Source organism: Phyllobates terribilis, unplaced genomic scaffold, assembly GCF_046119375.1.
Source record: "Phyllobates terribilis strain yellow unplaced genomic scaffold, ASM4611937v1 Scaffold_2__4_contigs__length_985480577, whole genome shotgun sequence".
NCBI lineage: Eukaryota > Metazoa > Chordata > Amphibia > Anura > Dendrobatidae > Phyllobates > Phyllobates terribilis.
Window position 1 is genome coordinate 338,000,937 of NW_027362762.1, and position 24,774 is coordinate 338,025,710.

The 24,774-nt window shown below is 41.8% G+C and overlaps 1 protein-coding gene across 3 annotated transcripts; it reads left to right on the forward strand.

Moving 5' to 3' along the window:
• The first annotated feature begins 140 nt into the window (after positions 1 to 140).
• Positions 141 to 24,700, forward strand: LOC141208287 (uncharacterized). 3 transcript variants are annotated; one of them, XM_073664545.1, is made up of 7 exons: positions 3,252 to 3,279; positions 5,380 to 5,461; positions 8,301 to 8,487; positions 9,692 to 9,871; positions 12,080 to 12,191; positions 15,105 to 15,241; positions 24,353 to 24,700. In XM_073664545.1, exons 3-7 carry the CDS (start codon positions 8,305 to 8,307, stop codon positions 24,659 to 24,661), a joined length of 921 nt encoding a protein of 306 aa, XP_073520646.1. In that variant the 5' UTR covers positions 3,252 to 3,279; positions 5,380 to 5,461; positions 8,301 to 8,304; the 3' UTR covers positions 24,662 to 24,700. The 3 variants fall into 3 exon arrangements, with proteins under 3 accessions (XP_073520644.1, XP_073520645.1, XP_073520646.1); XM_073664543.1 differs by lacking the exons at positions 3,252 to 3,279; positions 5,380 to 5,461 and adding an exon at positions 141 to 276; XM_073664544.1 differs by lacking the exon at positions 5,380 to 5,461 and having other exon boundaries at positions 3,177 to 3,279.
• Positions 24,701 to 24,774: the final 74 nt, after the last annotated feature.

The window sequence follows — 24,774 nt, forward strand, 5'->3', positions numbered from 1 at the left end:
TGCAGACTAAGAAGTGTTCCTTAGTAAGGAGTTTACTGATTTATAACAATCTTCTGTAAATGTGTAACACATTCATATTTCGTGTCATGTGACCTTCCTGTTATTTTACTGTCAATTATTATGTGATAACCATTAATGATTAAAGGTTCGAACATAAAGGAAGTGATCTCAGGTTCACATGCATACTCATTATCCTGCCATTTCCACACACTATATACCAGACTTCTTGCTGAGAATCCTTTCCTGCCTTACATATGCTACATTCTGGTCTGAGAGGTCTGTATGTTCATTTATTAATATAATAATATTTTCTTATTTACAATGCGCCAACTCATGGAGGGGTCCACGTAGAGCAACCACCACTTACAACTATATCAGCAGTAGAGCAGAGGGACATGGTCTCCCTGCATTACTTCTGGCCGTTCTGTAAGCCACAGGTTGCTTTATAACTGCAGCCTACCAAACACCAAAAGCACAAATAGGATGGTAGCGTCCTGGCACAGGTGGTGTGATGACACCGTCATGTTGGCACCTTGATGCTCGAATGCTGAATGTGCAAGCTGATCCAGAGAGAGGTGGGTACATAGGTTTTATTTTTTATTGTATAAGTCAGTACTTGTAGAGGAATGTGGGGACACTATACTGTATATAGCAGCCTGGGGAGCCCCATATTCTATATAGGGAACTGTGGGATTCCCGTACTGTATATGGGTCCTATACTCTATGTGGGGAGCTGTAATGGCCCTGTACTTGTTTATAGGGGGCTGTGGGGGACATCATACTTTGTTTAGAGGAGCTATGGGGGTCCATATTGTGCATAGGGAGCCAGGCAGACATTATACTGGTATGAAAGGGGTTGTGGGCCCTATACTGTATATAGAGTTCTATGGAGGGATATCCAACTTTTTATAATTGGCTGTAGGGGCTTCATACTGTGTATAGGGAGCCGTGGGGAAATTAACATGTATACAGGGGGCTATGGTGGCCCCATACCGTATATAGGGGCTGTGGGTGACATACTGTTTGTGGTGGGCTGTGGGGGCCAGCATATTGTAAATAGGAGGCTGTGTGGGTCTTTATACTGTATAAAGGGAACTGTGTGTCCCATACTGTAGATAGCGGGGCTATGGTACCCATGATACTGTATATAGCGGAGTTATGGGAACATTATATTGTATATAGGGGAACTGTGGGGATATTATACTGTAAATAGGGAGCTTGGGGACATCTTACTGTATATTGAGAGCTGTTGGGGACATCATACTCTATATGAAGAGGTTTGGTGGACATCATATTGTATAAAGGGAAGCTGAAGGGGGACATAATGCTGCATATAGGGAGCTATTGGAAACATCATACTGTATAAAGGGTAGCTATGGGGGCCATCATAATGTTTATAGAGGGTCTGTTGGGGCAATAGTTGAATTATAACCTTTCGGGGCACTCAGAGGAGAATATTAAATGTTAAGTGGGCACTTAGGAGGCATCATTACTTTATATGGGCACTCAGGGTATTATAAATGTCAGAGGGGCACACAAGGCATTATTACTTTCTAGAGAAAAAATGTGAACACTATTACTTACATTAAAGTCAATGGCAAATGAGTTGCATGCAACTTGCACCACATCAGGCAACATTTGCAACGCTGTGACACAGGTCGCAGTGCGACACTATAGGGCATAATTACCGTAAGTGCAAAATCGCAAAGTGACACATGACACCATGTAGACTTAGCTTAAGACCTCATATTAACAGGAATATTTCACCTTGGTTTGCGAACCTTGCGGAAATTCCTATACAGTCCGTAAAAAAATGTGATCTTTTTTTTTTTCTTAAACATAAAGAACCTTGTGTACATTATTATGACTATAATTATCATTTTACAGTTCACATTAGGGGCGTTACTAGGGTCAGAAAGGATCGGGGCCCAAGCTCCAAGACACAAATTTTGCCACCATCTTCTCCCCCCAAAAAATAAAATAAAAATAACATCACAGGGTAGTACAAGCAGTGGCGAAAGCACCCACAATAGTGTAATCCTATATAAGGAGGAAGAAAAAAATAAAAAATGGTATTGCTCACCTAGGGAATGATGTAGTGTCCCGGTTATTTAAAATTCCACCTACTGCTGCCTTGCTGCAGTCCTATGTAACACCACAGATAACCGCAATAACACAGTGACAACTCTCTCAGTATAAATAATATAAAAGATGTTACCTGCAGTCCTATGTAGCACCACATATAACACAGTGTAACACTATAAACACCAGTGGCATAACTAGAGTCCTATGGGCCACAGTGCAAAATATGGACCTGGGCCCCACCAGCATGCTGTTCAGATTTAATTGGCCCTTGGAATAATGTTTCCCATCCTGGCCCCTATGCCGTAATAAAGTCACCAGTTCTGGTCCCCTTCCAGTAATAATGTCCACCATCTTGGCCCCCTTCCTCTTGTGGGTGGGGTTACCCCCCGCGTCACACCCGGCATCCACCGCGCACTTTCCCAATGAATGGGGAAAGGCAGAGCGCACGGTGGATGCCGGGTGTGACGCGGGGGGTAACCCCACCCACAGCCTGGCATCCACCTGGAATGTGGAAGACGAAGACCCCCGGCTCCTGCCAGCACTTGTCGTGACATCAGCGGATGTCAGAGCCGGCTGCAGCCGGGGGTCACGTGATGCCTGTGAGCGGCCAGTGATAGCGCCGCTCACAGGCAGTAACTGCAACAGAAGGTTGTTACAAAATTCCTTAGGGGCCCCGGGGGGATACATTGGGGGGTAATCTAAAGTAATGGACAACCCCTTTAAGGACAAATTACATAAGAAAGGACAACCCAGCACCAAAGCTAGGCAGCATGTATATATTAATATTATTATTGAAAAGTGGATGCCACAATGGAAAAAGTGCAACAGTGCTTGTTCCCAAATGGGATAGTTTTTAAGTGCAGCACACAACAGTCTAACCCAGTAAATAATTTATTGTCTATGCAAAATGGTATATATATCGTGTCAGAACATCAAACTATAAAACAGTACATTGAGTCATAATATTGCACTCTTACCCATTGTTAGAAAAATAGCAGCCCAGCAATATATAATAAAAGCAGTGAGTTATTGAGTGAAAAGTATCTGCACCCTGTAATGCATTCGTCAGTAACAAACAGTTACCACTAGGAGGTGCTCTAGCTTTAGCAATTGCAATTAGAGGTTTTACTTGTAAACACGGAAACTACTTTTGGTATAGTGCTCATATTACATGACAAGGGGGCATAAAAGCAGGTGAGTTCCTTACGCCAGTGCAAGACACCAATCCTATGTGGCACAGAAATCCTCAGCTCTAGTCACAAGCTAATCAGATATTCTATTTCTGCAATAATAGTCATGAAGACCATTCTACTTTGTAAAAAGGGATACTTGCCAGATTTGTGTAGAAAGTGCAAATTCTGCTAGTGCACTGTCCCCCACATAATAAGATATATCTTTGGTGCTAAATAGACAAACACTCTGCGCCAGCTCTGGCCTGTAGTACATGTACTTCAAGACAAAATCTATTGCTAGATATTGCTTAATATGTTGATACCCCACACCCCTTCTTAGGCTTGGACTGTCCCACAGAAGAGCAGGTGAAATCCCCAGTGGGCCGCTGTGCAGGAGTGCGACAACCAACCGCCTACCTGAGCAGTGTTTGACCCAGTACACTTAAAGGGAACCTGTCACCGGTTTTGTCCTGTGTCAACTAAAACTATTACTTTAATCAGCGCACGTTCTGCAGTCCATCAATGGTTACATAACCCCCTGACTCGCCCTGTATAACCCCCCAAAAAACGTTTGAAGTTCTCTTGCACTGTATGTTAAACCCGTCAGTCCGGTCCGATGGGCATGGTTTCTGCGGTCTCCATCCATCCTCCCGGCTGCCGATAGCCGTCCTCCTGCTATAATTAACGTGGATAACTCCTTCTGTGTCGTCAACATAGCCGAGCAAAATCTCGCACCTGCGCGAGCAATCGCCGGATCGCGACTGCGCACTATGCTCTGCCCTATTGCGGGCAGAGGCTAAATCATAACAGCACATGCGCAACTCTTGTATTCAGCTCTGCCTTCATTTTCTCCTGGTAGCCGCTGTTCTAATAAGGTAGCCAGACGTGATTAAAATGTTATTTACCTGCAAATTACCACAATATCTACAGGTAAATATTATTTTTGTAGATGGTAGATTTTAACTTTACTCGCAGATAATACAAAAGATAAGTTAGTTGGTTGTGAAGCAAAAATAAGCAAGAAGAAGAAGCATGCTAATATGCAGTGATCACCATATGCAAAAGATATACGAAAAATTTATACATTTTATTAAGTGTATGTCACAGAACAAAACCAAAAAATGTTAAAACACAAGTAAAAACCACACTGGGGGGTAGCCCATCCAACATCAGGCTATACAGGCAAAATATATATGAATGATACAGAGAATATACATATGTTGTTTCTGATGATCAAAGATTCTTATGATACTAAACTCCCCACACTAAATAAACAAACCAATAAATGCTGTAGTTATGGGGCAACAACGGTAACTTAATGCCAGATGGATGAGCACAGACCTGCAAAACTAATGCAAATGTAGATGCATGTCTGTGCACAACAAGGCCAAAGCAACACATACCCATCAGAGGCCCGCCAAATGCAGGACGGTCTCAGCTGGACAGGCAGTTACACTGACCAAAGTGCCCTATAAAATCATAAAGACATAGTCAAGTAAGGAGGAAAAAAAGTCACAAGTGGATGTGGATGAGCAAACAAACTGCCCTACGCGTGCCGCCACATTTTATCGGGCACATTTTTTCATATATCTTTTGCATATGGTGACCACTACATATTAGCATGCTTCTTCTTCTTGCTTATTTTCAGTCTCTTTGTGGCATTCTGCATGTGGATCCCATTGATTAGATAGTGCCCTCCGCTTGTGCATACTAGTAGTTGGTTGTGAAGTACCGTACATTTCTCCTTGGTTGAACTCATTTCCTTGCCAGCCTGATTGATTATAACAGCAAAGCGGAAATTCTGAAAATTTAATCGTGTTTATCTAAACCACCCTCATTTCAAAAACCACTGCAAACCATCCCTCAAGTGGTTTCATGCCCAGGGTCTAAAAACCATACAGCATTTTTTTACGCTTTGCTAATTTATTCCATTTTCCATCTTTGGTGGCACCCATTATTGCTTTCACCAGAAAGAGAGTTAATGGTTGTCCACCCCTGAAATGTTTTCAGAAACCATCCAGTATACTTTAGCATAATAAAATAAACTATGTTTACCTTACTGATCCCCCATAGTTACTCTGGTCCCCCACTTTACTATATACTTGCTACTTTTTCTAAACAGACACGTAATTCCTGCAGCCCACCACTGAACTGTTAGTCACTGCTGCGGCCAGTGAATATCAGGAGTGAAAAGCCTTTTAAAGGTAGGTTCACACTACCGATTTCACCACATCCAAGAAAAGCGGTCCAATTAGTCTGATCAGTGTTTGATCAGAGTGACATCTCCAGCTTTTCCATTCTGTCAGTCCGTGAAAATTGGTCCAGACTTGCACGGACCAATAGACTAGCATTGACTATTTTGATCCACCCCTCGGGTCAAAATCGGACACGTCTGAAAAAAATTGAATATGTGCACAGCCCCATAGAATATCATACGTACGAGTGCTAGTCATGAAAACCACGTATGGCACTCATACGAGAAAATCGATCGTGCACACGAGCCCTTATCCTGAAGACTGGACTCAAGAGAAGGAAGGTGCCTTCTTGAAAGTAAAGCATGCCTTTTCCTCAGCTCTTCATCAACCTAACCCCTCTAAATCGAGGCATAAGTATAGTGGGTGAAGGGATGGCACTCACACCAAATGGTCACTTTGGCCCATAGAGAAGACCAATATTATTAAAGACCCCTGATATTTATGGGCTTTGCTGGAGATTTTGCATTGGGACCCAAGCTGTTATTCCACTGCCTTTAAATGTTTCTTGGAGGTGAGCACTTTATCTGTGAGATGTGGGCAGGTCTCCTCCAAAAAGTGTAAGGGTAGGTCTCTATCCGGTAGCTTTTTCTCAAAGGTATTTTCCCCCACTAAGTGCTATTACAGCATCAGTGACATAAAACTTCTAATCATAAAATTATGTGGAGGTATCTGTTGGGAGGGGATTCAACATTATTTGATCTGCATCAAGTATTTCTTGTCCTCCAGATTCCTCAATGATTGAATTCTCTCCAAGCACATTTGTTTTTTTTATTCCGCTCTCACTTTGCTGTCGATTTAAAAAGTTATCAAACAATAACGTATACATTATTGAACGATACGATACATTATTGAACCTTGCATTTTGCTTGCAGCTTCTGTCATGCTTAAAATTGTTTCCTGCTGAAGGATTTTTGTTACGTCAAATTTGAGAAAACAGATTTTCATGTGGGGTCACTTCTCCAAAATTGCTGGCATTCCTGGGTTATGTAAGACCTTGAACTTCTTATCTAGTCATTACTGGTGGACTTCTCTATTTTGAGAGATCAAAAACTTTATTGCAGTTTGTCCCTTCTGTGCCCAAAACAAACGTTTACATCAAAGACCTGCTAGATTCAGGGCTGTGGAGTCGGAGCCCATTTTGGTGAAGTGGGAGTCGGTATAAAGTGGACCGACTCCGAAAATATATAATAAATTGGGTACAGTAGTTCAATGCAGTTAGTGGGGAATATTTTTTCATAAGAATTTGGGAAAGTTATGAAATGTCCTATAAATGTCTGTCCTATTCCTGATCTAAGGGTCTAGACTTTTAGCTGAGATGAATCTGTGCTACAGTAAATTTATCACTTAAACATGAGCCATGTATGAGGGAGTTGGAGTCAGTGTCATGGAAATTAAGGAGTCGGAGGTTTGGCTTACCGACTCCACAGCCCTGGCTAGATCGATACTCATTTTACCTAATCCAGAATTTCCATTGACCTATGCTTCTATTGCCAAAATTGCGCTGGTCGCACAGTCATATGTAAAAATAAGGCTGCGCAGCACTCACTAGTAGGGTGCTCAAATAAGAATCCATTCCAATATAATATACCGCACAGTCATATGGTTATAGACAGTTTCTTGAAAATAGCATATTTTATCCAAATATCTGGTCTTTTTCTCTAATTCATTTGTCTTCCATTTTATAAAGCATATTTTCCATTTTCACAGGTTTCCTAAGAACACTGTGTGTGACAGAGGGGTTCAGTTAACTTTTTTTAGATTCTGACATAGATTTTGAAGTTACTAGAGGTTCTAGCTACCATCCAAAGTCCAGGTGGAATGCATGCATAAATCAGATTTTGGTCACTTTTCTTCCCCCACAGCAATACAAACTGCTCAACCTCTTCCCATGGGTGGAGATCACCTAGAATAACCATAAGGTAGAATCTATTCCAGCTTCACAATTTTTGTTAGTGTTTGCACTGCATCTCAGAGAACCTCCTCCTTTTCCTACAGATTTGGAGGTATCAGTGCACACAAGAATTCGCTTCAAATATGGAAGAGGATCAAGGATTTATGAAATATAACTATTACCTCTTTTAACAGAAACTTGGACAAAAAACTCAGATCTCATCCTGGAGATAGTCTGACTCTCTTCCAAAACATCCATCCGTCTCAACTGCCAGCTCCTGTGCTTCACGGACAAAGCCCAGTAGGCCGGGCATACTCACCCCAGCTTTATCGGTGCACTGCTCTTGCCCAGGGAGGCAGCAGTAACGATGGACACAGCCACGAGATTAGCAGAGGTGGCGGCTGTTACCCCTGCCTCCCTGGGCATGTGCAGTGCTATCTGCTGGTAGGTTCCCTACCATGTGTTTTTATAAGGGATCCTCCCCATTGTTCTGGGCTTTTGGAATGAAGTCCATATGGTTTATGATCTATTCAAAAGTGTTTAGTTATACTGCAGCTCATTGCATTGACTGTTTGTTTCTCCTCAACAAAATCCACTACTAGTCCTACTGTTCTGCCAGCCCTGGTCCAGCCTGTTTTAATGTAATTTATCAAAGACTAGAATTCCTTTATAATTTGCAAATATTTTACAATATCTAGTGCAAAAAATGACAGTATGAAAAGCACAAAATCTTGCTACTATTGAAGCAATCCTTCTTGTAGAGCAATGCTCCACCTTTGTTGACTTGCTGCAGGCAGTTTACAGAATGAGTCATTTATCTTGGGAGATAATGTATTATGGATCGGCAATACTTTGGATACCATGTAAAACTGTTATGTAATATTGTCTCTATTACAGAGGAATGGCAAAGAAGCTATTGCTAGTGGATGTGGATTGTGGAGTGGATGATGCTCAGGCTTTGATGATGGCTCTGGCTGCACCAGAGGTTGAAGTACTAGGAATAACATGCTGCTTTGGAAACACAACCATTGATCATGTCTGTAAGAATGTCCTGCGAGTCCTTCAAGTGTGTAACAGAATGGAGGTAATTAGGGTGGAGTTAAACTTTTACTTGTCATTAGGGCCCTCGGATGGAAAGTGTAGAGTAGAGTGTGCATCAGTTATAACAAAGAATAGCTTTTATGTCAGGATTCCCATGACTGCAAACCTTGTCGCAGTACCTTGCACTGCAGTGTAATCATGGGGACACCATACCCATGGGGGCTATTTAAAATGTTGCTGTTTCCTTAAAGGGTTATCGTCATGTCTTTAATGTCTGAGACAGGAATAGGGTCGTATACAGATGTCAGTTTTTGCAGTAATTGTTCTGTTTTTTTTTTCTATTGGCCTTTTCACATTCACCATCGCTCCTCAAATAAAAAATTAAACTAAAAATAACACCAATGGGCCCTATTCATCATGACCGCAGTTGTTCTTGATGAAGGGGCGTGCTGGAGTCAGACACTCCTGATTCATGAAGTGGTGCACAACTCTTCATGAATCAGGAGTGTCTGACGAGTGGTGTGCGAATCCGTGCGCTACTCCAGAAATCTCATGCCAATCAGGGTTAGTGAGGTTTCTGGCATACAGAACACCACAGCTTATCATGAATTAGACAAGTTGTCCTGCCCCCGTCCCGCCCCAGCTCCGCCATTTTGGCGGATCTGTGAGAAATATACGTTAAAACACCAAAAGTCGCAAATTTAGGTGCAGCTCCCAGTTGTACTTAAATTTTGCGACTTTTCAAAGCTTTTACACCAGAATTCTGCCATGAAAGCTTTGATGAATTGGTGACAATGGGTCTGTGAAAAACACGTACAGTACAGATTAATTAAAGGGAAGCTATAGTCAGAAAATGCCCTATTGTTTAAATATGGTTTTTGTGTTACATGTATTTTTAAAAAAATTACATTTTTGCATTGTTTGTATTTTGTTTTTAGTTTTTTAAATATCACTTTTTATTTAAATATCCTTACTGGCTTTAGTGAAACAAGGATTTTTAAACACAAGACAATTGAACACAACATTTTGTCCTCGAATACAGTGTATACTGAATTTAATGATCTTGTGAAAATTATAAAAAAAAACGAATAAAAAATATTTGCAATATGGGGAAGGTGATTGCAGAATTATCGGGTAACATTACTTTCACTATTCATTTGAATAGGCAAGATTGGTTGTAATGTATTAGTCTGGATGGGAAAACTCACATTTTTATATTACTGTCTATATATTTGATTAATTCTAAGATCCCAGTGTTTCGTGGTGCACCTAATTCACTTTTGGGAGAGATCAATCCTCAGTATTCCCATTTTGGAGGCGATGGCTTGGGAGATGTAGAAGATCCAAATAGCCCAGGACTAGAATACTTGCAGAAGGAAGATGCGGTGCATGCTCTGATAAGGATCGTTAATCAGTATGAGGGTCAAGTAAGTAGCATGGCATAAATATATAAGTGTTTAGTATGTGTGCACTGAAGATCATAAAGCTATGTCCTTGTTATGTTTTAGGCTACTACCAGTGGCTCCATGAGGACTTACATCTGAAACACAGAACCCTGGTTTTGGCCTTTTGCACTGATTGGGCCATTGACTTTAAATGATGTAGATGGAGTCACTGTATGCTCTGTGGGACATCATTTTTGTCCGTATTTGTCTACTTGAGGAGGGCACCAAAACGCAGTGTTGGAGCCCACTTAAATACCAGTATATGTACAAAAATAACATCTGACAGAGCACACAGTTACTCCGTCGGCATAAAGTACAGAAAGAGACCAGCATCACTTTGTCCATAAAAAAAGGGATTTTATTCTACTAAAGATAAAATCAGGAACAGTTCACACAGCAGTACTCCATGAGGCATAGAGGGAACCCATAAAAAGATAAGGCAATGTGTTTCTGTGGTCCTTAATCACTACTACATTTTTCTCTACTCATTCGGCATACTTAAAGTTAATGGACCAGTCATCTGGTAGGTCCAAATCCCTTTTTTCAGGTTTCAGGAATAGGCCCCAGTAGAGCCATTGACAGCAGCCTAAAATACGTAGTCTAAGAAGTTCGTCTGGAAATGTAATTTTACAAGAATGCAGAACTGTGGTCCCTCAAATTACAACATTATTTCATATTAGGACGATCAACGTAACTTGTTGGTCGTTTGAGACCAAAAACTCTTTGGAAACCTTGTAATTTAGTAAAATGTCAATTGAAAATAAGAAAAAAATGAAGTGTAAAGAGTAAGCAAAATGCACACAGGAGAGGAGCAGAACATTTAGTATTGTAGTGCAGAATGGTGCTAATAGACAGCCAATCAGTGCATGCTTCAGTAATACTGTTTTACCAGTGAAATGCCCAATGCTGGTTGGCTGAATCTTCCAATCACATGTACTGCAGATAGGCCACCTATGGCATTATATGTTGAATGTAGTTTTAAGTTACAGTGGCCTTCCTGAGCCATTGTAGGCTGAAAATATTGTAATCTGAGGCATTGTAACTTGAGGAACTGCTGTACATGGTCTCGCGGAGTGGGAAATGCTCTCTGTAGTGGCTCTGGCTAATAGGGTTGGGGATCCAGGGCAAAGGACCAGTCAGACATACACATAAGCCATAATTGGGACTGTGAATAGGGGTAACCCATTTAGGGGAGTCCTCTAACTTTTGAGCCAAGTTGATAAATTGTTTGTATTTTAATGTAACTTTCAATACATTTTTAGTATTTCTATGATTTTCTTTTTCTTTGTTTTTAAAAATCAAATCAGTGATGAGCAATATGATGGTTTAGAACAAGAAAAAAAGGGATTTAAGTCAGCTCACCCATTATAGAATCCAAGGCATGGAACACCAGTAGTGTTGAGCAAGTATGTTCTATTAACCCTTTCGCCGAGTATGCTCGGGCCGAGCTCCGAGTATTTATAGCTGCTCGGTGATAAGGTTAAATCGCTCCCGTGTGCATGATTTGCAACTGTTTGACAGTTTTAATACATGTGAGAAATGTCTATTTCTTACACATTCCTCTCATGTAATAAAGCTGTCAAACAGTTGCAAATCATGCACACGGGAGCGATTCAACCATATCACTGAGCAGCTGTAAATACTTGAAGCTCGGCCCGAGCATACTTGGACAGAACATACTCGCTCAACCCTAAACACCAGCAGTGCAGCAGGAAAACCAATCGATAGCAGCATAGATCCAGCCTCAGAAGTATGTAAAATCCAAGTTTTATTAGATAAAGATTAAAAACCATGCATCTCTCAGCAATATGTCACAACCCCGTGAGGAAGGAGGGGGGATTCCTGGGCAGACACGTTTCAGACCATAGGGTCCTTAGTCATTGCAATCTCAACTCAATTGCCAGGAGATACATGTTTTTTATCCTTTATCAAATAAAACTTGGATTTTACATACTTCTAAGGCCAGAACATATTGATAATTCATTTAATCAAAATCAGAACAACACAAAAATGTTCAAATTATTGGAGTGAACATTAGATCAATTCCGACTCCTTAACTTAATCAATAGTACCCAATCTTCAACTGGCTTTGACAATAAATTTTGCTGTGTATGACCAGATTAACACCCCTAAAGTTCTGAATTTGTCACATCATATTAATGTGTTTCTTTTTTCCTCTGACATATTAAGATAAATCTGGTAGCATTAGGACCCTTGACTAATCTGGCCCTGGCAGTCAAAATGGATCCAAGCCTTCCAAAGAAGCTGAATAAACTGTGCATAATGGGAGGAAACATAGAAGGTATTAGACTTTACTTACTGAAAAAAACTAATATAACAGTGATTTTTAGTATTTGTTATAATATGCTGCAAATCTAGGACAAGGGTGGAAACAACATAAGCATCGGAGCCTCTGTCACTATTTCCATCAGATTTGACAAGAAGAATAGCACTGTATGCATGAATATTCTTCCAGTCAAAAAAATGGACATGATGGAACCCCATCTGACTCTATTATTAGTCAAGAAGGTCCACAAGGCCATTGTTGATATCTGTTGTAAAACAGATTGGGTAGTCAATTGGAAATGACAATGCAGTGTGAACAGGAATCTTCTAATAAAAGTAAGATTATTGAAAAATGCATTACACAAAATAGACCCAATATATGTAAGTGACGATTTTGGAAAAAAACATTCAACCATGTCATGTTTACAATACCCTCTGAATCACTTATTTCAATTCTGAAAATCAGGTTTTTATTTTGGAACCCCTTAGACTACAGATAAAAATTTATTATTAAAACATGTTTATAATACATAATATTAACAACTGGAGATTAGTTTTCGATTCGCAGGACCTGGTCCAGCAGCCATTTCAGTAGTCTGTGGCTACCAGACTGAATCCCTGCAAACCACCTCCGACCTGCTAGCATACCAAGCACCTCTTCTGATTAGTAGGCCCAACATGGCCACTGGACTATGATCCTGTAGGGGAATGATTTGATATGCCTGAACACCCTACTACCATACCCCTGAGTGCTTGAGCTTTGTGGGAATTTGTAGGATGGAATGGGGATCTTACGTTCTCCTCACTAGATGCCTACAGGAATCACATCTCTGTCAGCTCCAATTATGCCACTGCAGGTACTTACGGTCAGTGAAGAATCTGCTCTGTATATTACTCACACAGGTAATGTGTGTCACTGTGACTTCCTTTCCTGTCTCTGTACTCTGGCCGTTAGATAGCATCTGGCTTCTGTAATGCAGTAATATGCTTTAACCCTTCGATTCTTTATCGCAGCACACTTTCCACTTGTGGCCTGTAACTCTATGATTCTTTTTGCTACTTCAATAGCTCAACCATAACTGCCTAAAAGAAACTAGCTTCCTGTAAATAATGCCCCAGTAACTCCTCCCCACCTGGGCTGGCATTAAGTGTTAACAATATCCTAGGCTAACAAGCTGCTGCAAGCTAGTGAATGTAAAATCACAAGACTATATCACATAAAACAACAAATCTATACAACAACATTAGACTAGTCTTCAGAGGGTGTTTGGACGATTTACAGTCCTGTGAATCCATTTGCTCATATCTACTAACTAGCAAAATGTTAATTCTAAACCATGGACCAAATAGATTTTAAAACTTCTGCCCATACAGTCTTTGAAGGGGGATTACAACTACAAGTAATTATTACCTTTCCACAAGATACAGTAAATGAAAACTTCTAGATAGGTAGGGGGGGAGATTAGGTATTTTCAGATATATGCAGATATTTTCTGTATATGATTATGAGGGTGACCATCTTGTCTGAGCTGCTGACCTGATCTGTGATCTACTTTACAGCATCCATATGGACAAATCAAAATTGCTGTCTGGAGAAGACTCATTGGAAGAGTTTTGTACACGTGTATAGGTCACAGAGCAGTGCAAGAAGGTGTTGGAGACGAGCTGTCTCTATTACCTATTGTTAAAAATGGATTCTATCTTATCGGTTTCCAGCTGTATAATAGATGTGTTACCTTTCATTGCAATTCTGGCTGTAATGATAATAAGTTAAACAAAAGCAGAAAAAATATTCTTTATTAAATATTGTATTAAAATTCAAAATAATTATAACACACACAAACATTAAATTGATAAGATACAAGGGCAGTACTGCAAGGTCCCTAAATGGCAACCTATTATTACCCCTGCCTGTCAGTGGAGGTTGGCACCCTAATGTGTAGTCAAGATGGCGCCCCCAGTCCACGTCGGCTGACCCTATTGGTCCCTGGTAGTCCCTATACCCTCAGTTTGGCATGATAAGAGAAAAAGATGTATATCAGTTTGCCATAGATAAATAAATGTATATATGTATGTCTCGGGGGATCATTAAGCACGATATTTCCTCAGCACTGATTGGAGTAGTATCAGAGATAAAAAGCAAGGTCAGATAGGTGTAGGAGGGAAAACAAAAGTGGCTATCTGAAGCCTACATATGCCCCTATAGTCACCACTGCCTGTCAGCTGAGGTTTAACACCCTAATTTTTTAATTGGTGCTCCCACTCGTCTGCTGATCTTATTACTCCCCATAAGGCCCTGATGACTAGAGAGAAGGGAGCCAGCCAGATAAGATGGAGATAGAGGGTTATGTGTTAGTGTTAGTGCCACATCCCAGCCCAGACCTTGCTTTTTTGAGGGACCTTGCCCTTTAGGTACCTTGCAGTACTCCCCTGGTGTCTTATCAATTTAATGTTTGTGTGTGTTATAATTATTTTGAATTTGAATACTATATTTAATACAGAATATTTTAGAGGTTTTTTTTCTGCTTTTTGTTTAGCTGATTAAGGAACCCTGAATCTATTTACTTCGGCTTTCTCTATAATGATAATAAGGTGACATCCAAGTACTCTCCCCAGAAAAGAAAGATAATGACATGGAAAATAAAAAATAAAATACAAAAATCATTATTTTCAACCATCACATACAGTGTAGACTTCTTGCCATTTTTGCCCAAAACGTAGAGGTTGAATTCTTTTCAGCCATGTTTGTGACATGAACAGCGAAAATCAGACACTTTGCCCGTGCCTGCTATGTTTTACTTTAATAATGCTAAATATTTATTCATAAATAAATGCCAACATATTCATCAACACAATGTATAAGGTCTATGTACAAACAAAATCAGACATTACATTTTATAAGAAAATGCTCCTTTTTATTGTGTTCCAGGTAGAGGGAACAGGACAACTTGTGCAGAATTTAACTTCTATCTGGACCCAGAAGCTGCCTATATTGTAATAAATGAGTTTACCTGTCCTATGTTCATTGCTGCTCTGGAGTTCACCCGTGAAAACTGCCTTACCATGGTATTATTATTATATTCATTTTTTTTTTTTTGGTATGTTGTGCTCTATTTATAAATGTGGGCACATGACAAACCCTTGAACCCAGCAACGGATGGTATCTCTTCACAAGTCATCTATATTTGTAGGTTGAAGAATGGGGGTAATTAAGGAAGCACACTCAAAGTTTTTATCCTCTTAACATATTGCAATCATATTATGTAGCACTGTGTACTTACAATTGCTCATTTTGTCCTTGTATCCAGCTAATTCTTCTCTTTTCCATTAAGTCTATGTCATCACGTGATTAAAAACTGACTAGCGGAATCCTTCTAAGCTCTGTATAGAAACAGGAAGTATATTTTCGCTGCATGAGTCATGAGTCACTGCAAAAGTCTCTGGCAGGGCGGAGTAGGAAGCAGCTGGGTCTGGAGTTGAAGAGGAGAATGATTTATGTGGGGGAAATAGACTTCTTGTTTCTACACAGAGCAGAGAAAAGAGAAGAATTTACTGGCTATAAGGGTAATCTGAGCAATTGTTAGTGCACAGTGCAATATAATATGATGACTGCAATATATTAAGAGGATATAACTTTGATGGGAGAAGTGCTTCTTTAACTATCATGAGTACCTCCATCTGAGGGGGCAACATTTATGGAATCAACACACAAAGGATGCTCATCCAGAATCTAAAAACACACAAATCACAGATGTGACACAAAACTGTTTAACCCCTCAATACCACATGCTTAAAGGGACTCTGTCACCAAGCTTACACTATCCTATCTGACAGCGTCAAAGTAGTGATAGAGGCCTGATTCCAGCAGTGTTACACTTGTTTTCATAAAATCACTGTTTGCCTCCGGCAGTATTATTATTATTATTAATTATTATAGCGCCAATTATTCCATGGCGCTTTACATGTGAGAAGGGGTATACATACAAAATCAATTACAGTGATTTTTAACAAAACGTGACGGCGACTGGTACAGGAGGAGCGAGGACCCTGCCTACGAGGGCTCACAGTCTACAAGGGTTGGGTGAGGATACAGTAGGTGGGGGCTAGTATTCATAAGTGGCTGTGTCCAGTTGCCATCCCGCTACTGTGCATAGAGAGAAAAATGATAGCACATGGTTTGCACATACCGTAGTATGCAAAAGCTGTAGGCAGATGTGGGAAAAAAATGCTGCAAACTAAAAGCTCATTCAGACGTCTGTACCAATCGGTCCAAGCACGCACTGATGCACGGACTGGCCATGGCTCTCCCGACCAGAGCAAGACAGCTCCATATATTAAAATGAGGCTGTCACGGTCGGGTTGGAAAGCCGCGGCCAGTCCGTGCATTGGGGTCCAATTATGGACCGATTTGCATGGTCATCTGAATGAGACTTTAGAATGTTTTCAAAATTAGAAGTATTAATAGTTTATTTTTATTAAATGAGCAAAATGCAAAGTGAATGAACAAAAGAGAACTCTATATCAAAACAGTAATTGGTGTGATCATCCTTTGCATTCAAATCAACATCAATTCTTCTAGAATTTTGGAAGTGCTGATATGAGCCCCGATCTCGAAATTATCGAGTCTGTGTGGGATTACATTACGATACAGAAAGATTTGGGCAAGCCTATATCTCCAGAAGATCTGTGGTTAGCTCTCCAAGATATTTGCAACAACCTCCCTACCAAGTTCCAACACAAACTGTGTGTAAGTGTTCTTAGAATTGATATTTTCATGGGTAGTCACCCCAAATATTGATTTAGATTTCTCTTCTGTTCTTCATTTTGCCTTTGCATCCTGTTGACAAAAACGAAAAACTTTTTTTTGTGCCCTTCCATTTCATAGTTTCAAAGTCCCTCCAAACAACTGGGTGTATACCATAGAACTTCTCTACGGGTGTCTGCTTTTTATCCTAGGAGACTGACAAAACAATACAGTACTGAGCCCACAGAGAAGATCTGTGGTACATGCCCAATTGATTGAAGGAAAAATGTGCATATTATTTACCAAGTGGCATAACTTTATTACTCTGGAATGCAGGAGCACAGAATAAAAAGAAAAACTGCTCCAGAATCAGTGCAGCATCAATTGGAGGAGGAAACATACAGTGAAAAGTCTCTTTAAGGTCCAAGACATTTTTCATTATCTTGTTACATTTTGAAGACATTTATTTATTTTTATCAATACAGCTGGATGAAGGCTTGTTTTTCTGAGACAAGTTGTATTTTTGGTAGTACCCTTTTGGGGTATATTGAAATGATGTGATTAGTTTTTATTAACGTTTCAACACCCTGGCTATAATGGACACCATGGACCACACACATACGCTTGTTTGAAAAAATGCTAAGGCCTCATTCAAGCACTTATAATGCATTTTAACATCCACATTAAGTCCATACTGTAAGTCCAGGTCTGATTTCTAGACTGATCCGAACTAACTACAGTACATCATAGATTACTATCTTTGTCTGGATTTAGTTGAAAAAAAAACTGCAGTTGGGTCAGGGAGTGCAGTCATAAGGTGCTGAAATGTGCCTGCATTAAGACTGTATAAATGAGGCCTAATTTGTATTTTTACATTTGTAATTTGCATTTCTAAAACAAACACCACAATGTGATAACATAATGCTTTCCACCTGCCACTAAATGGAATAATACACTGTCATTTGTTTGCAGTAGGAATTACAAAACCAGAATTTCAGCTATTGAACACGCATTGTTTTGTGTCATATTTCTGATTTATGTGTCGGCTGTGAAGTAAATAATCTAAGCGATTCCAAAATTTTCACCAGAGGGTTGTGTTTTGTTTTTTTATTTTTTTTTTTACACTGCCCTCATTATTGGAATATTTGTATTACTGTTTAGAGTGATGGCTGCCTAGGTATCATAGCTATCTATAATCTTGGCCTATAGTTCATAAGTAGCTATGATGGAGGTCAACCGAATTTGATGGAATGGTGGCTCTAACTACTGAGAGGTGGGATACACCAATAGTGGGTGCTGCTGCTAATACAGTGAAGGCTGTGGAGACTTCTTGTAACTATTATGGAAGGGGAGGCACAGGAAGGACTATATCATTATTGAAGGGGCAAAAGGACAAAAAAGCTGCAGGGCCAGGCTCGTAGAATTCTGCACCTGGAAATCTAATACAGGCACTCGTGGCATCATGACGTAGCCAAATATTTAAGTGCATCTTCCCACATACTTGTTTTCAATCGATCTTTGCTCTTCTCTGGATCAATGAAGTCAGAACTGTCAATGAAGGGGGGTGCTGGAGACAGAGTGAAAATAAGCAGGTGGGAAGGTGTAGTTAAATGTTCGGCCACACCATGATGCTCCCAGTGCCTGTACTTGTTTGAACAGTAGTGTTGAGCGATACCTTCCGATATCAGGAAATATCGTATCGGATTGGATCGGACCGATACCCAAAAAGTATCGGATATCGCCGATTCCGATACCGGAAACCAATGCAAGTCAATGGGATACAAATATCGGAATGAAAATAAACCCTTTCTTTCCTTGTAGGTTAATTCTACATGAAGTAAAACAACTAAGAATAATGTAGAATGTATTACATGAAAAGCCGGCAATTCATCAGCGGCATACACCGGTACCCGACAATTTAGAACAGAAAGAATAGAGCTTCACACATAGATTAGATAGATAGAAACATGTCAGTCACATATATATGAAGTACAGTGACAGTGTTGGTTACTGTACTTGTCATTTAGTGTAAAGGATTTATTTAAAAAAATAATTGTGTTTTCATGCACCGTCTCTTTAAAAAAGCCGGCCGGCAATTCAGCAGCGGTACCCGGCAATTTATAACAGACAGAATAGAGCTTCACACATAGATTAGATAGATAGAAACATGTCAGTCACATATATATAAAGTACAGTGACAGTGTTGCTTACTGTACTTGTCATTTAGTGTTAAATTAAAGGATTTATTTTAAAAAAAATTGGCGTGGGGTTCCCCTTAATTTTAGTCTCTAGCGGAGGTTAAGCAGACGGCTGGGGCAGATGTTTGAAGCCTGGGAAGGGGGGTAATACCCACGGAGCTTCCCAGGCTACTAATATCAGCCCCCAGCTGAATACCTAGCCTTTACTAGCTATTAAAATGGGGGACCCCCTCAAAAAAATGACGTGGGGTCCCCCCTAATTTAATAGCTAGCAAAGGCTAGGCAGACAGCTGGGGGCTGACATTAATAGCCCAGGAAGGGTGCCATGAATATTGGCCCCCTCCCAGGCTAGAAATACCAGCCGTCAGCCGCCCCAGAAATGGCGCATCCATAGGATGCGCCAATTCTGGCACTTAGCCTCGCTCTTCCCACTGCCCTGTAGCGGTGGCAGTGGGGTAATAGGGCTGGGGTTGATGTCAGCTTATAATGCCAGCTGACATCAAGCCCAGGTTAGTAATGGAGAGGCGTCTATAAGACACCCCCATTACTAACCCCATAGTCAAAGTTAAAAAAAAAACCACAAACACCCAGAATAAAGTCCTTTAATTGAAATAAACACACAATTCTTTATTGTTCTAAATTAAACTCTACTTACCATCACGCCCATTCCAGCTGAAGCCAACGATCTCCTGCAATAAAAGAAAAATAATAAAGCAACCTCATCCTTACCTTTCCATGGTTCCCAGGACAGCTTCAGTTCTGCTACATCGAGATGACAGGCTGGACCGCAGCAGAACGCTGCCATCCAGCCTGTCATCCCGCAGACACTGAGAAGCGCAGGCATGCTTGCGCTCCTCAGTGTCTCTCTGTGACTGCATCCAGATGAGCCGAGTTCATGTCCAATGAACTCAGCTCACCTCATGCACGTCACTGACAGCGTGGGAGAATTCTCCTGCACTCAGCGCTTCAGCGTGAGAATTTTCCCACGCTGTCAGTGACGTGCATGAGGTGAGCTGAATTCATTGGACATGACCTCACCTCATTCACGTCACTGACAGCGTGGGAAAATTCTCACGCTGAAGCGCTGAGTGCAGGAGAATTTTCCCACGCTGTCAGTGACGTGCATGAGGTGAGCCGAGTTCATTGGACATGACCTCGGCTCATCTTTATGCCGTCACAGAGAGACACTGAGGAGCGCAAAAATGCCTGCGCTTCTCAGTGTCTGCGGGATGACAGGCTGGATGGCAGCGTTCTGCTGCGGTCCAGCCTGTCATCTCGATGTAGCAGAGCTGAAGCTGTCGTGGGAACCATGGAAAGGTAAGGATGAGGTTGCTTTATTATTTTACTTTTATTGCAGGAGATCGTTGGCTTCAGCTGGAATGGGCGTGATTGTAAGTAGAGTTTAATTTAGAACAATAAAGAATTGTCTGTTTATTTCAATTAAAGGACTTTTTTCTGGGTGTTGTGTTTTTTTTAAATACTTTACTAGAAATTCATGGTGGTCATGTCTAATATTGGCGTGACCCCATGAATTTCGGGCTTAGGGCCAGCTGATAAGGCCAAGCTGGCCTTAACCCCTTTATTACCCAGTGAGCCACCGCACCAGGGCCCTGGATGAGTTGGGTACAGCGCCAGAAGATGGCGCTTCTATGAACGCGCCATTTTCCGGGGTGGCTGCGGACTGCAATTTGCAGCTGGTGGGGCCCAGAAAGCTTGGGCCTCCCTGCGCTGCGGATTCCAGCCCCCATCTGCCTAGTTGTACCTGGCTGGACACAAAAATAGGGCGAAGCCCCACGTATTTTTTTTTTAAATTATTTCATGAAATTCATGAAATAATAAAGAAAAAAAGGGCTTCCCTATATTGTTGTGTCCGGCCAGGTACAAATAGGCAGCTGGTGGTTGGGGGCAGCCCGTTCCTGCCTGCTGTACCTGGCTGGACACAAATATAGGGCGAAGCCCCACATCAATTTTTTTTTAATTATTTCATGAATTTCCTGAAATAATTAAAAAAAAATTGACGTGGGGCTTCGCACTATATTTGTGTCCAGCCAGGTACAGCAGGCAGGAACGGGCTGCCCCCAACCACCAGCTGCCTATTTGTACCTGGCCGGACACAACAATATAGGGAAGCCCTTTTTTTCTTTATTATTTCATGAATTTCATGAAATAATTTAAAAAAAAAATACGTGGGGCTTCGCCCTATTTGTGTGTCCAGCCAGGTACAACTAGGCAGCTGGGGGATGGAATCTGCAGCTCAGGGAGGCCCAAGCTTTCTGCCCCCCCCCCCAGTGCAAATTGCAGTCCGCAGCCACCCCGGAAAATGGCGCGTTCATAGAAGCTGGATGCTGTACCTGGCTGGCATACAAAAATATGGCAAAGCCCACGTCAAGATTTTTGGGAAAAATTTATTAAAAAATAAATAATAATTTAGGGACTGCATCTTTATTAACTCCTCAAATGTGTTAAAATAAAGGATTTATTTAAAAAAAAATTGGCGTGGGATCCCCCATAATTTTAGGCTCTAGCGGAGGTTAAGCAGACGGCTGGGGCAGATGTTTGAAGCCTGGGAAGTGGGTAATACCCACAGAGCTTCCCAGGCTACTAATATCAGCCCCCAGCTGAATACCTAGCCTTTAATAGCTATTAAAATGGGGGGGGACCCCCAAAAAAATGACGTGGGGTACCCCCTATTTAATAGCTAGCAAAGGCTAGGCGGACAGCTGGGGGCTGATATTAATAGCCCAGGAAGGGTGCCATGAATATTGGCCCCCTCCCAGGCTAGAAACACCAGCCGTCAGCCGCCCCAGAAATGGCGCATCCATAGGATGCGCCAACTCTGGCACTTAGCCTCGCTCTTCCACGCTGCCCTGGTGCGGTGGCAGGGGGTAATAGTGGTGGGGTTCATGTCAGCGCCAGCTGCCATGAAGCCCTGGTTAGTAATGATGGGCGTCTATAAGACACCCCCATTACTAACCTACAAAGTGTTAAAAAGAAAAAACACACTACACCCAGAAAAAAATAATTTATTTGAAATAAAACACACAATTTTATTTAATTCTTAGTTTACTAAAAAAAAATAGTTACCTGTCCACGTTCCTGCGCTGATCTCCCATGCACAGCTGTCACATCTGGAGATGGTGACAGCTGTGCACAGCTGCTGTAAGCTCACACTGCCGGGAACACGTCCGCTCCCGGCAGCGGGAGCCACTGACTGAGGTCACCGGAGTGCATTCAGGCAGCGCAGCTCCGGAGACCTCCTTTACGGCACTGCTGTACCGTGGGAATTTCTCACGATACAGCAGGGCCGTAAAGGAGCTAACCGGAGCAGCGCTGCCTGAACTCCGGTGAACCCGCTTATGCAATGACGGGGCTGCTTTACGGCCCGTCATTCTAGCGGCGGCAGCGGTTCAGAGCGGTCACATTCTATGTGGCTGCTCTAAACTGGAGATCATCGTGGGACACTCGTGGACTACTACGGAGGGGTAAGGATAAGGTTGTGGTTTATTATTTTATATTTTATTACAGGAGATCGATGGCTTCGGGGAATTAGGTGTGTAGGTGAGTATAGGTGTAGTTTTTTATTTTTTACTTTATTTTAGGTGGCGATCGGCGGGGACAGGTAATGTATAAGCTAATTTATTGTAGGCAACCACTGGCCACCAATGACATGTATTTAAAATTTATTGGGGACACAGTAGGGCAATTTAAATAGCAGGATCAGGCTGATGGGAACTACTGCTCCCATCGAGCTGATCCTGCTGGCACGAGTGGACGGGGGACAGACATAGGCCCATGGGAGTAGTAGTGTCACATCGGCCTATGTCTGCCTGCACGCACACACCCGCAGACATCGCACAGACACCGCACACACTCGCAGACACCGCGCACACACCCGCAGACATCGCACAGACACCCCGCACACACTCGCAGACACACGCACAGACACCCCGCACAGACACCCACACACACCAATCATGACGGGCTGATCGTCTGGGAGGTGAGGCTGAACTGTGCGGCCGTGGGAAAGTTCATGTGAGTTCATGCAATGCAGTCAAGCATGAACTCACGTGAACCCTCTGAGGGCACCGCGGCGACTTCAAATAAACAGCTGATCAGCATCACCTGATACCTCAGCTGTTCATTTGAAATAACCGGCGGGAAAGTGCAGCACAGAACGGGAAAGCCGGCGGTGAAGTCTTTTCACTGCCGGCTTCCCCGCCCGGGTCCTTCGCTCCCCGCTCCTTGGTGCTGCGCTCCCCGCCCGGTCCTAACTTACGATCGGGATGGGAGGTGGCGAGGGGAGCGGAGGATCGGGGTGGTAGGCTGCGGGGAAGCAGTATGGGGCTGTGTGATTGTTTAAAAGCCGGCGGCTTTTTACCGCCCGCCGGCTTTTAAACGATCAGGAGAATTCTCCCACGCTGGGATGGCATTCTGATGACAGGCTGGATCTCAGCTGAGTGCTGCCATCCAGCTTGTCATCCTTCAGAGACACTGCAGAGCGCAGGCATTATGGGAACTTCCGATTCCGGTATTCGATATTGTAAAAGTATCGGAATTAAGTATCGGAATTCCGATACCGCGAATATCGGCCGATACCCGATATTTCAGTATCGGAATGCTCAACACTATTGAACAGTCATTCTGTGCTAACAGAGTGCCTTTAAAAGGGACTGTCTATAGGGTCAACCTCCTAAGTAGTCTACATAGGTATGTAGGTCATATAAAGTGGAATAACATGATACATTGATATCTGCGGTCAGATTTCCAGAGAAATCTACGTGTTTCTTAATATGTAAATACGCTGTTAAGATTTATGGGCCAGACTGAGAATCTGCCTCCAGAGATATATGAAAAGGGGCTTTACCAGTCTAAGAAATTTAATGACTGACAGTCTGATCGCCTGATCTACATGACTCACACTGGTAACTCCCCCTTTCATTAAAAATAAATTCTGGGGCCATAGCTCATTTAAATATTTCAGAAAAATCCACTTTTTAAAAAAAATAAGTCATCGGATCGCGGATATTAAGGTATGATGGAGAGGCAGGGCACCTAGTCATCCTTTTTTTATTATTTCAAATGCAGGAAAAATACTGGTCCATCATGTAGCAGAAGGTTGTTCATGATCTAAAAAGATAAAACACTTGTAATTTTTACCTTTTTTGTTTTAGCCATTGCATAAAGAGTTGTGTGTAAAACCATATGTGCTGTGTCCAAAACATTTTTTTGTTTCAGGAATATTTCAAAAACTGGGTAAACCAGAACACAGAAAAAGCCAAGTTTATGAAGAAGATCACAGCAAAGTGGCCCCAGAAACACTATTTTGTCTCTTATGACTCGTACGCTATAGCGGCAGTAATTGAGGAAAATATTATCACAGAACATGTGAAATGTGCCGTGAGTGTAGAGCTTCATGGGAGATATGCCAGAGGGATGCTGGTTCTGGACACTGAGGATAAGTGGAAGAAGGAGCATAAAGCCTTCCTGATGAAGAAATGTAACCTAGACCGCTTTAAAGCACTACTATGGAATGCTCTTCTATAAGAATAGTAAGACAATTAATAAACTTTTTGTTTGAGCAGCTATTTTGTGGAACTGGCATTACTGTTCACTTCTCATTGACATAAAAATATGTTTTATTTGGCAAAGATTCTCCC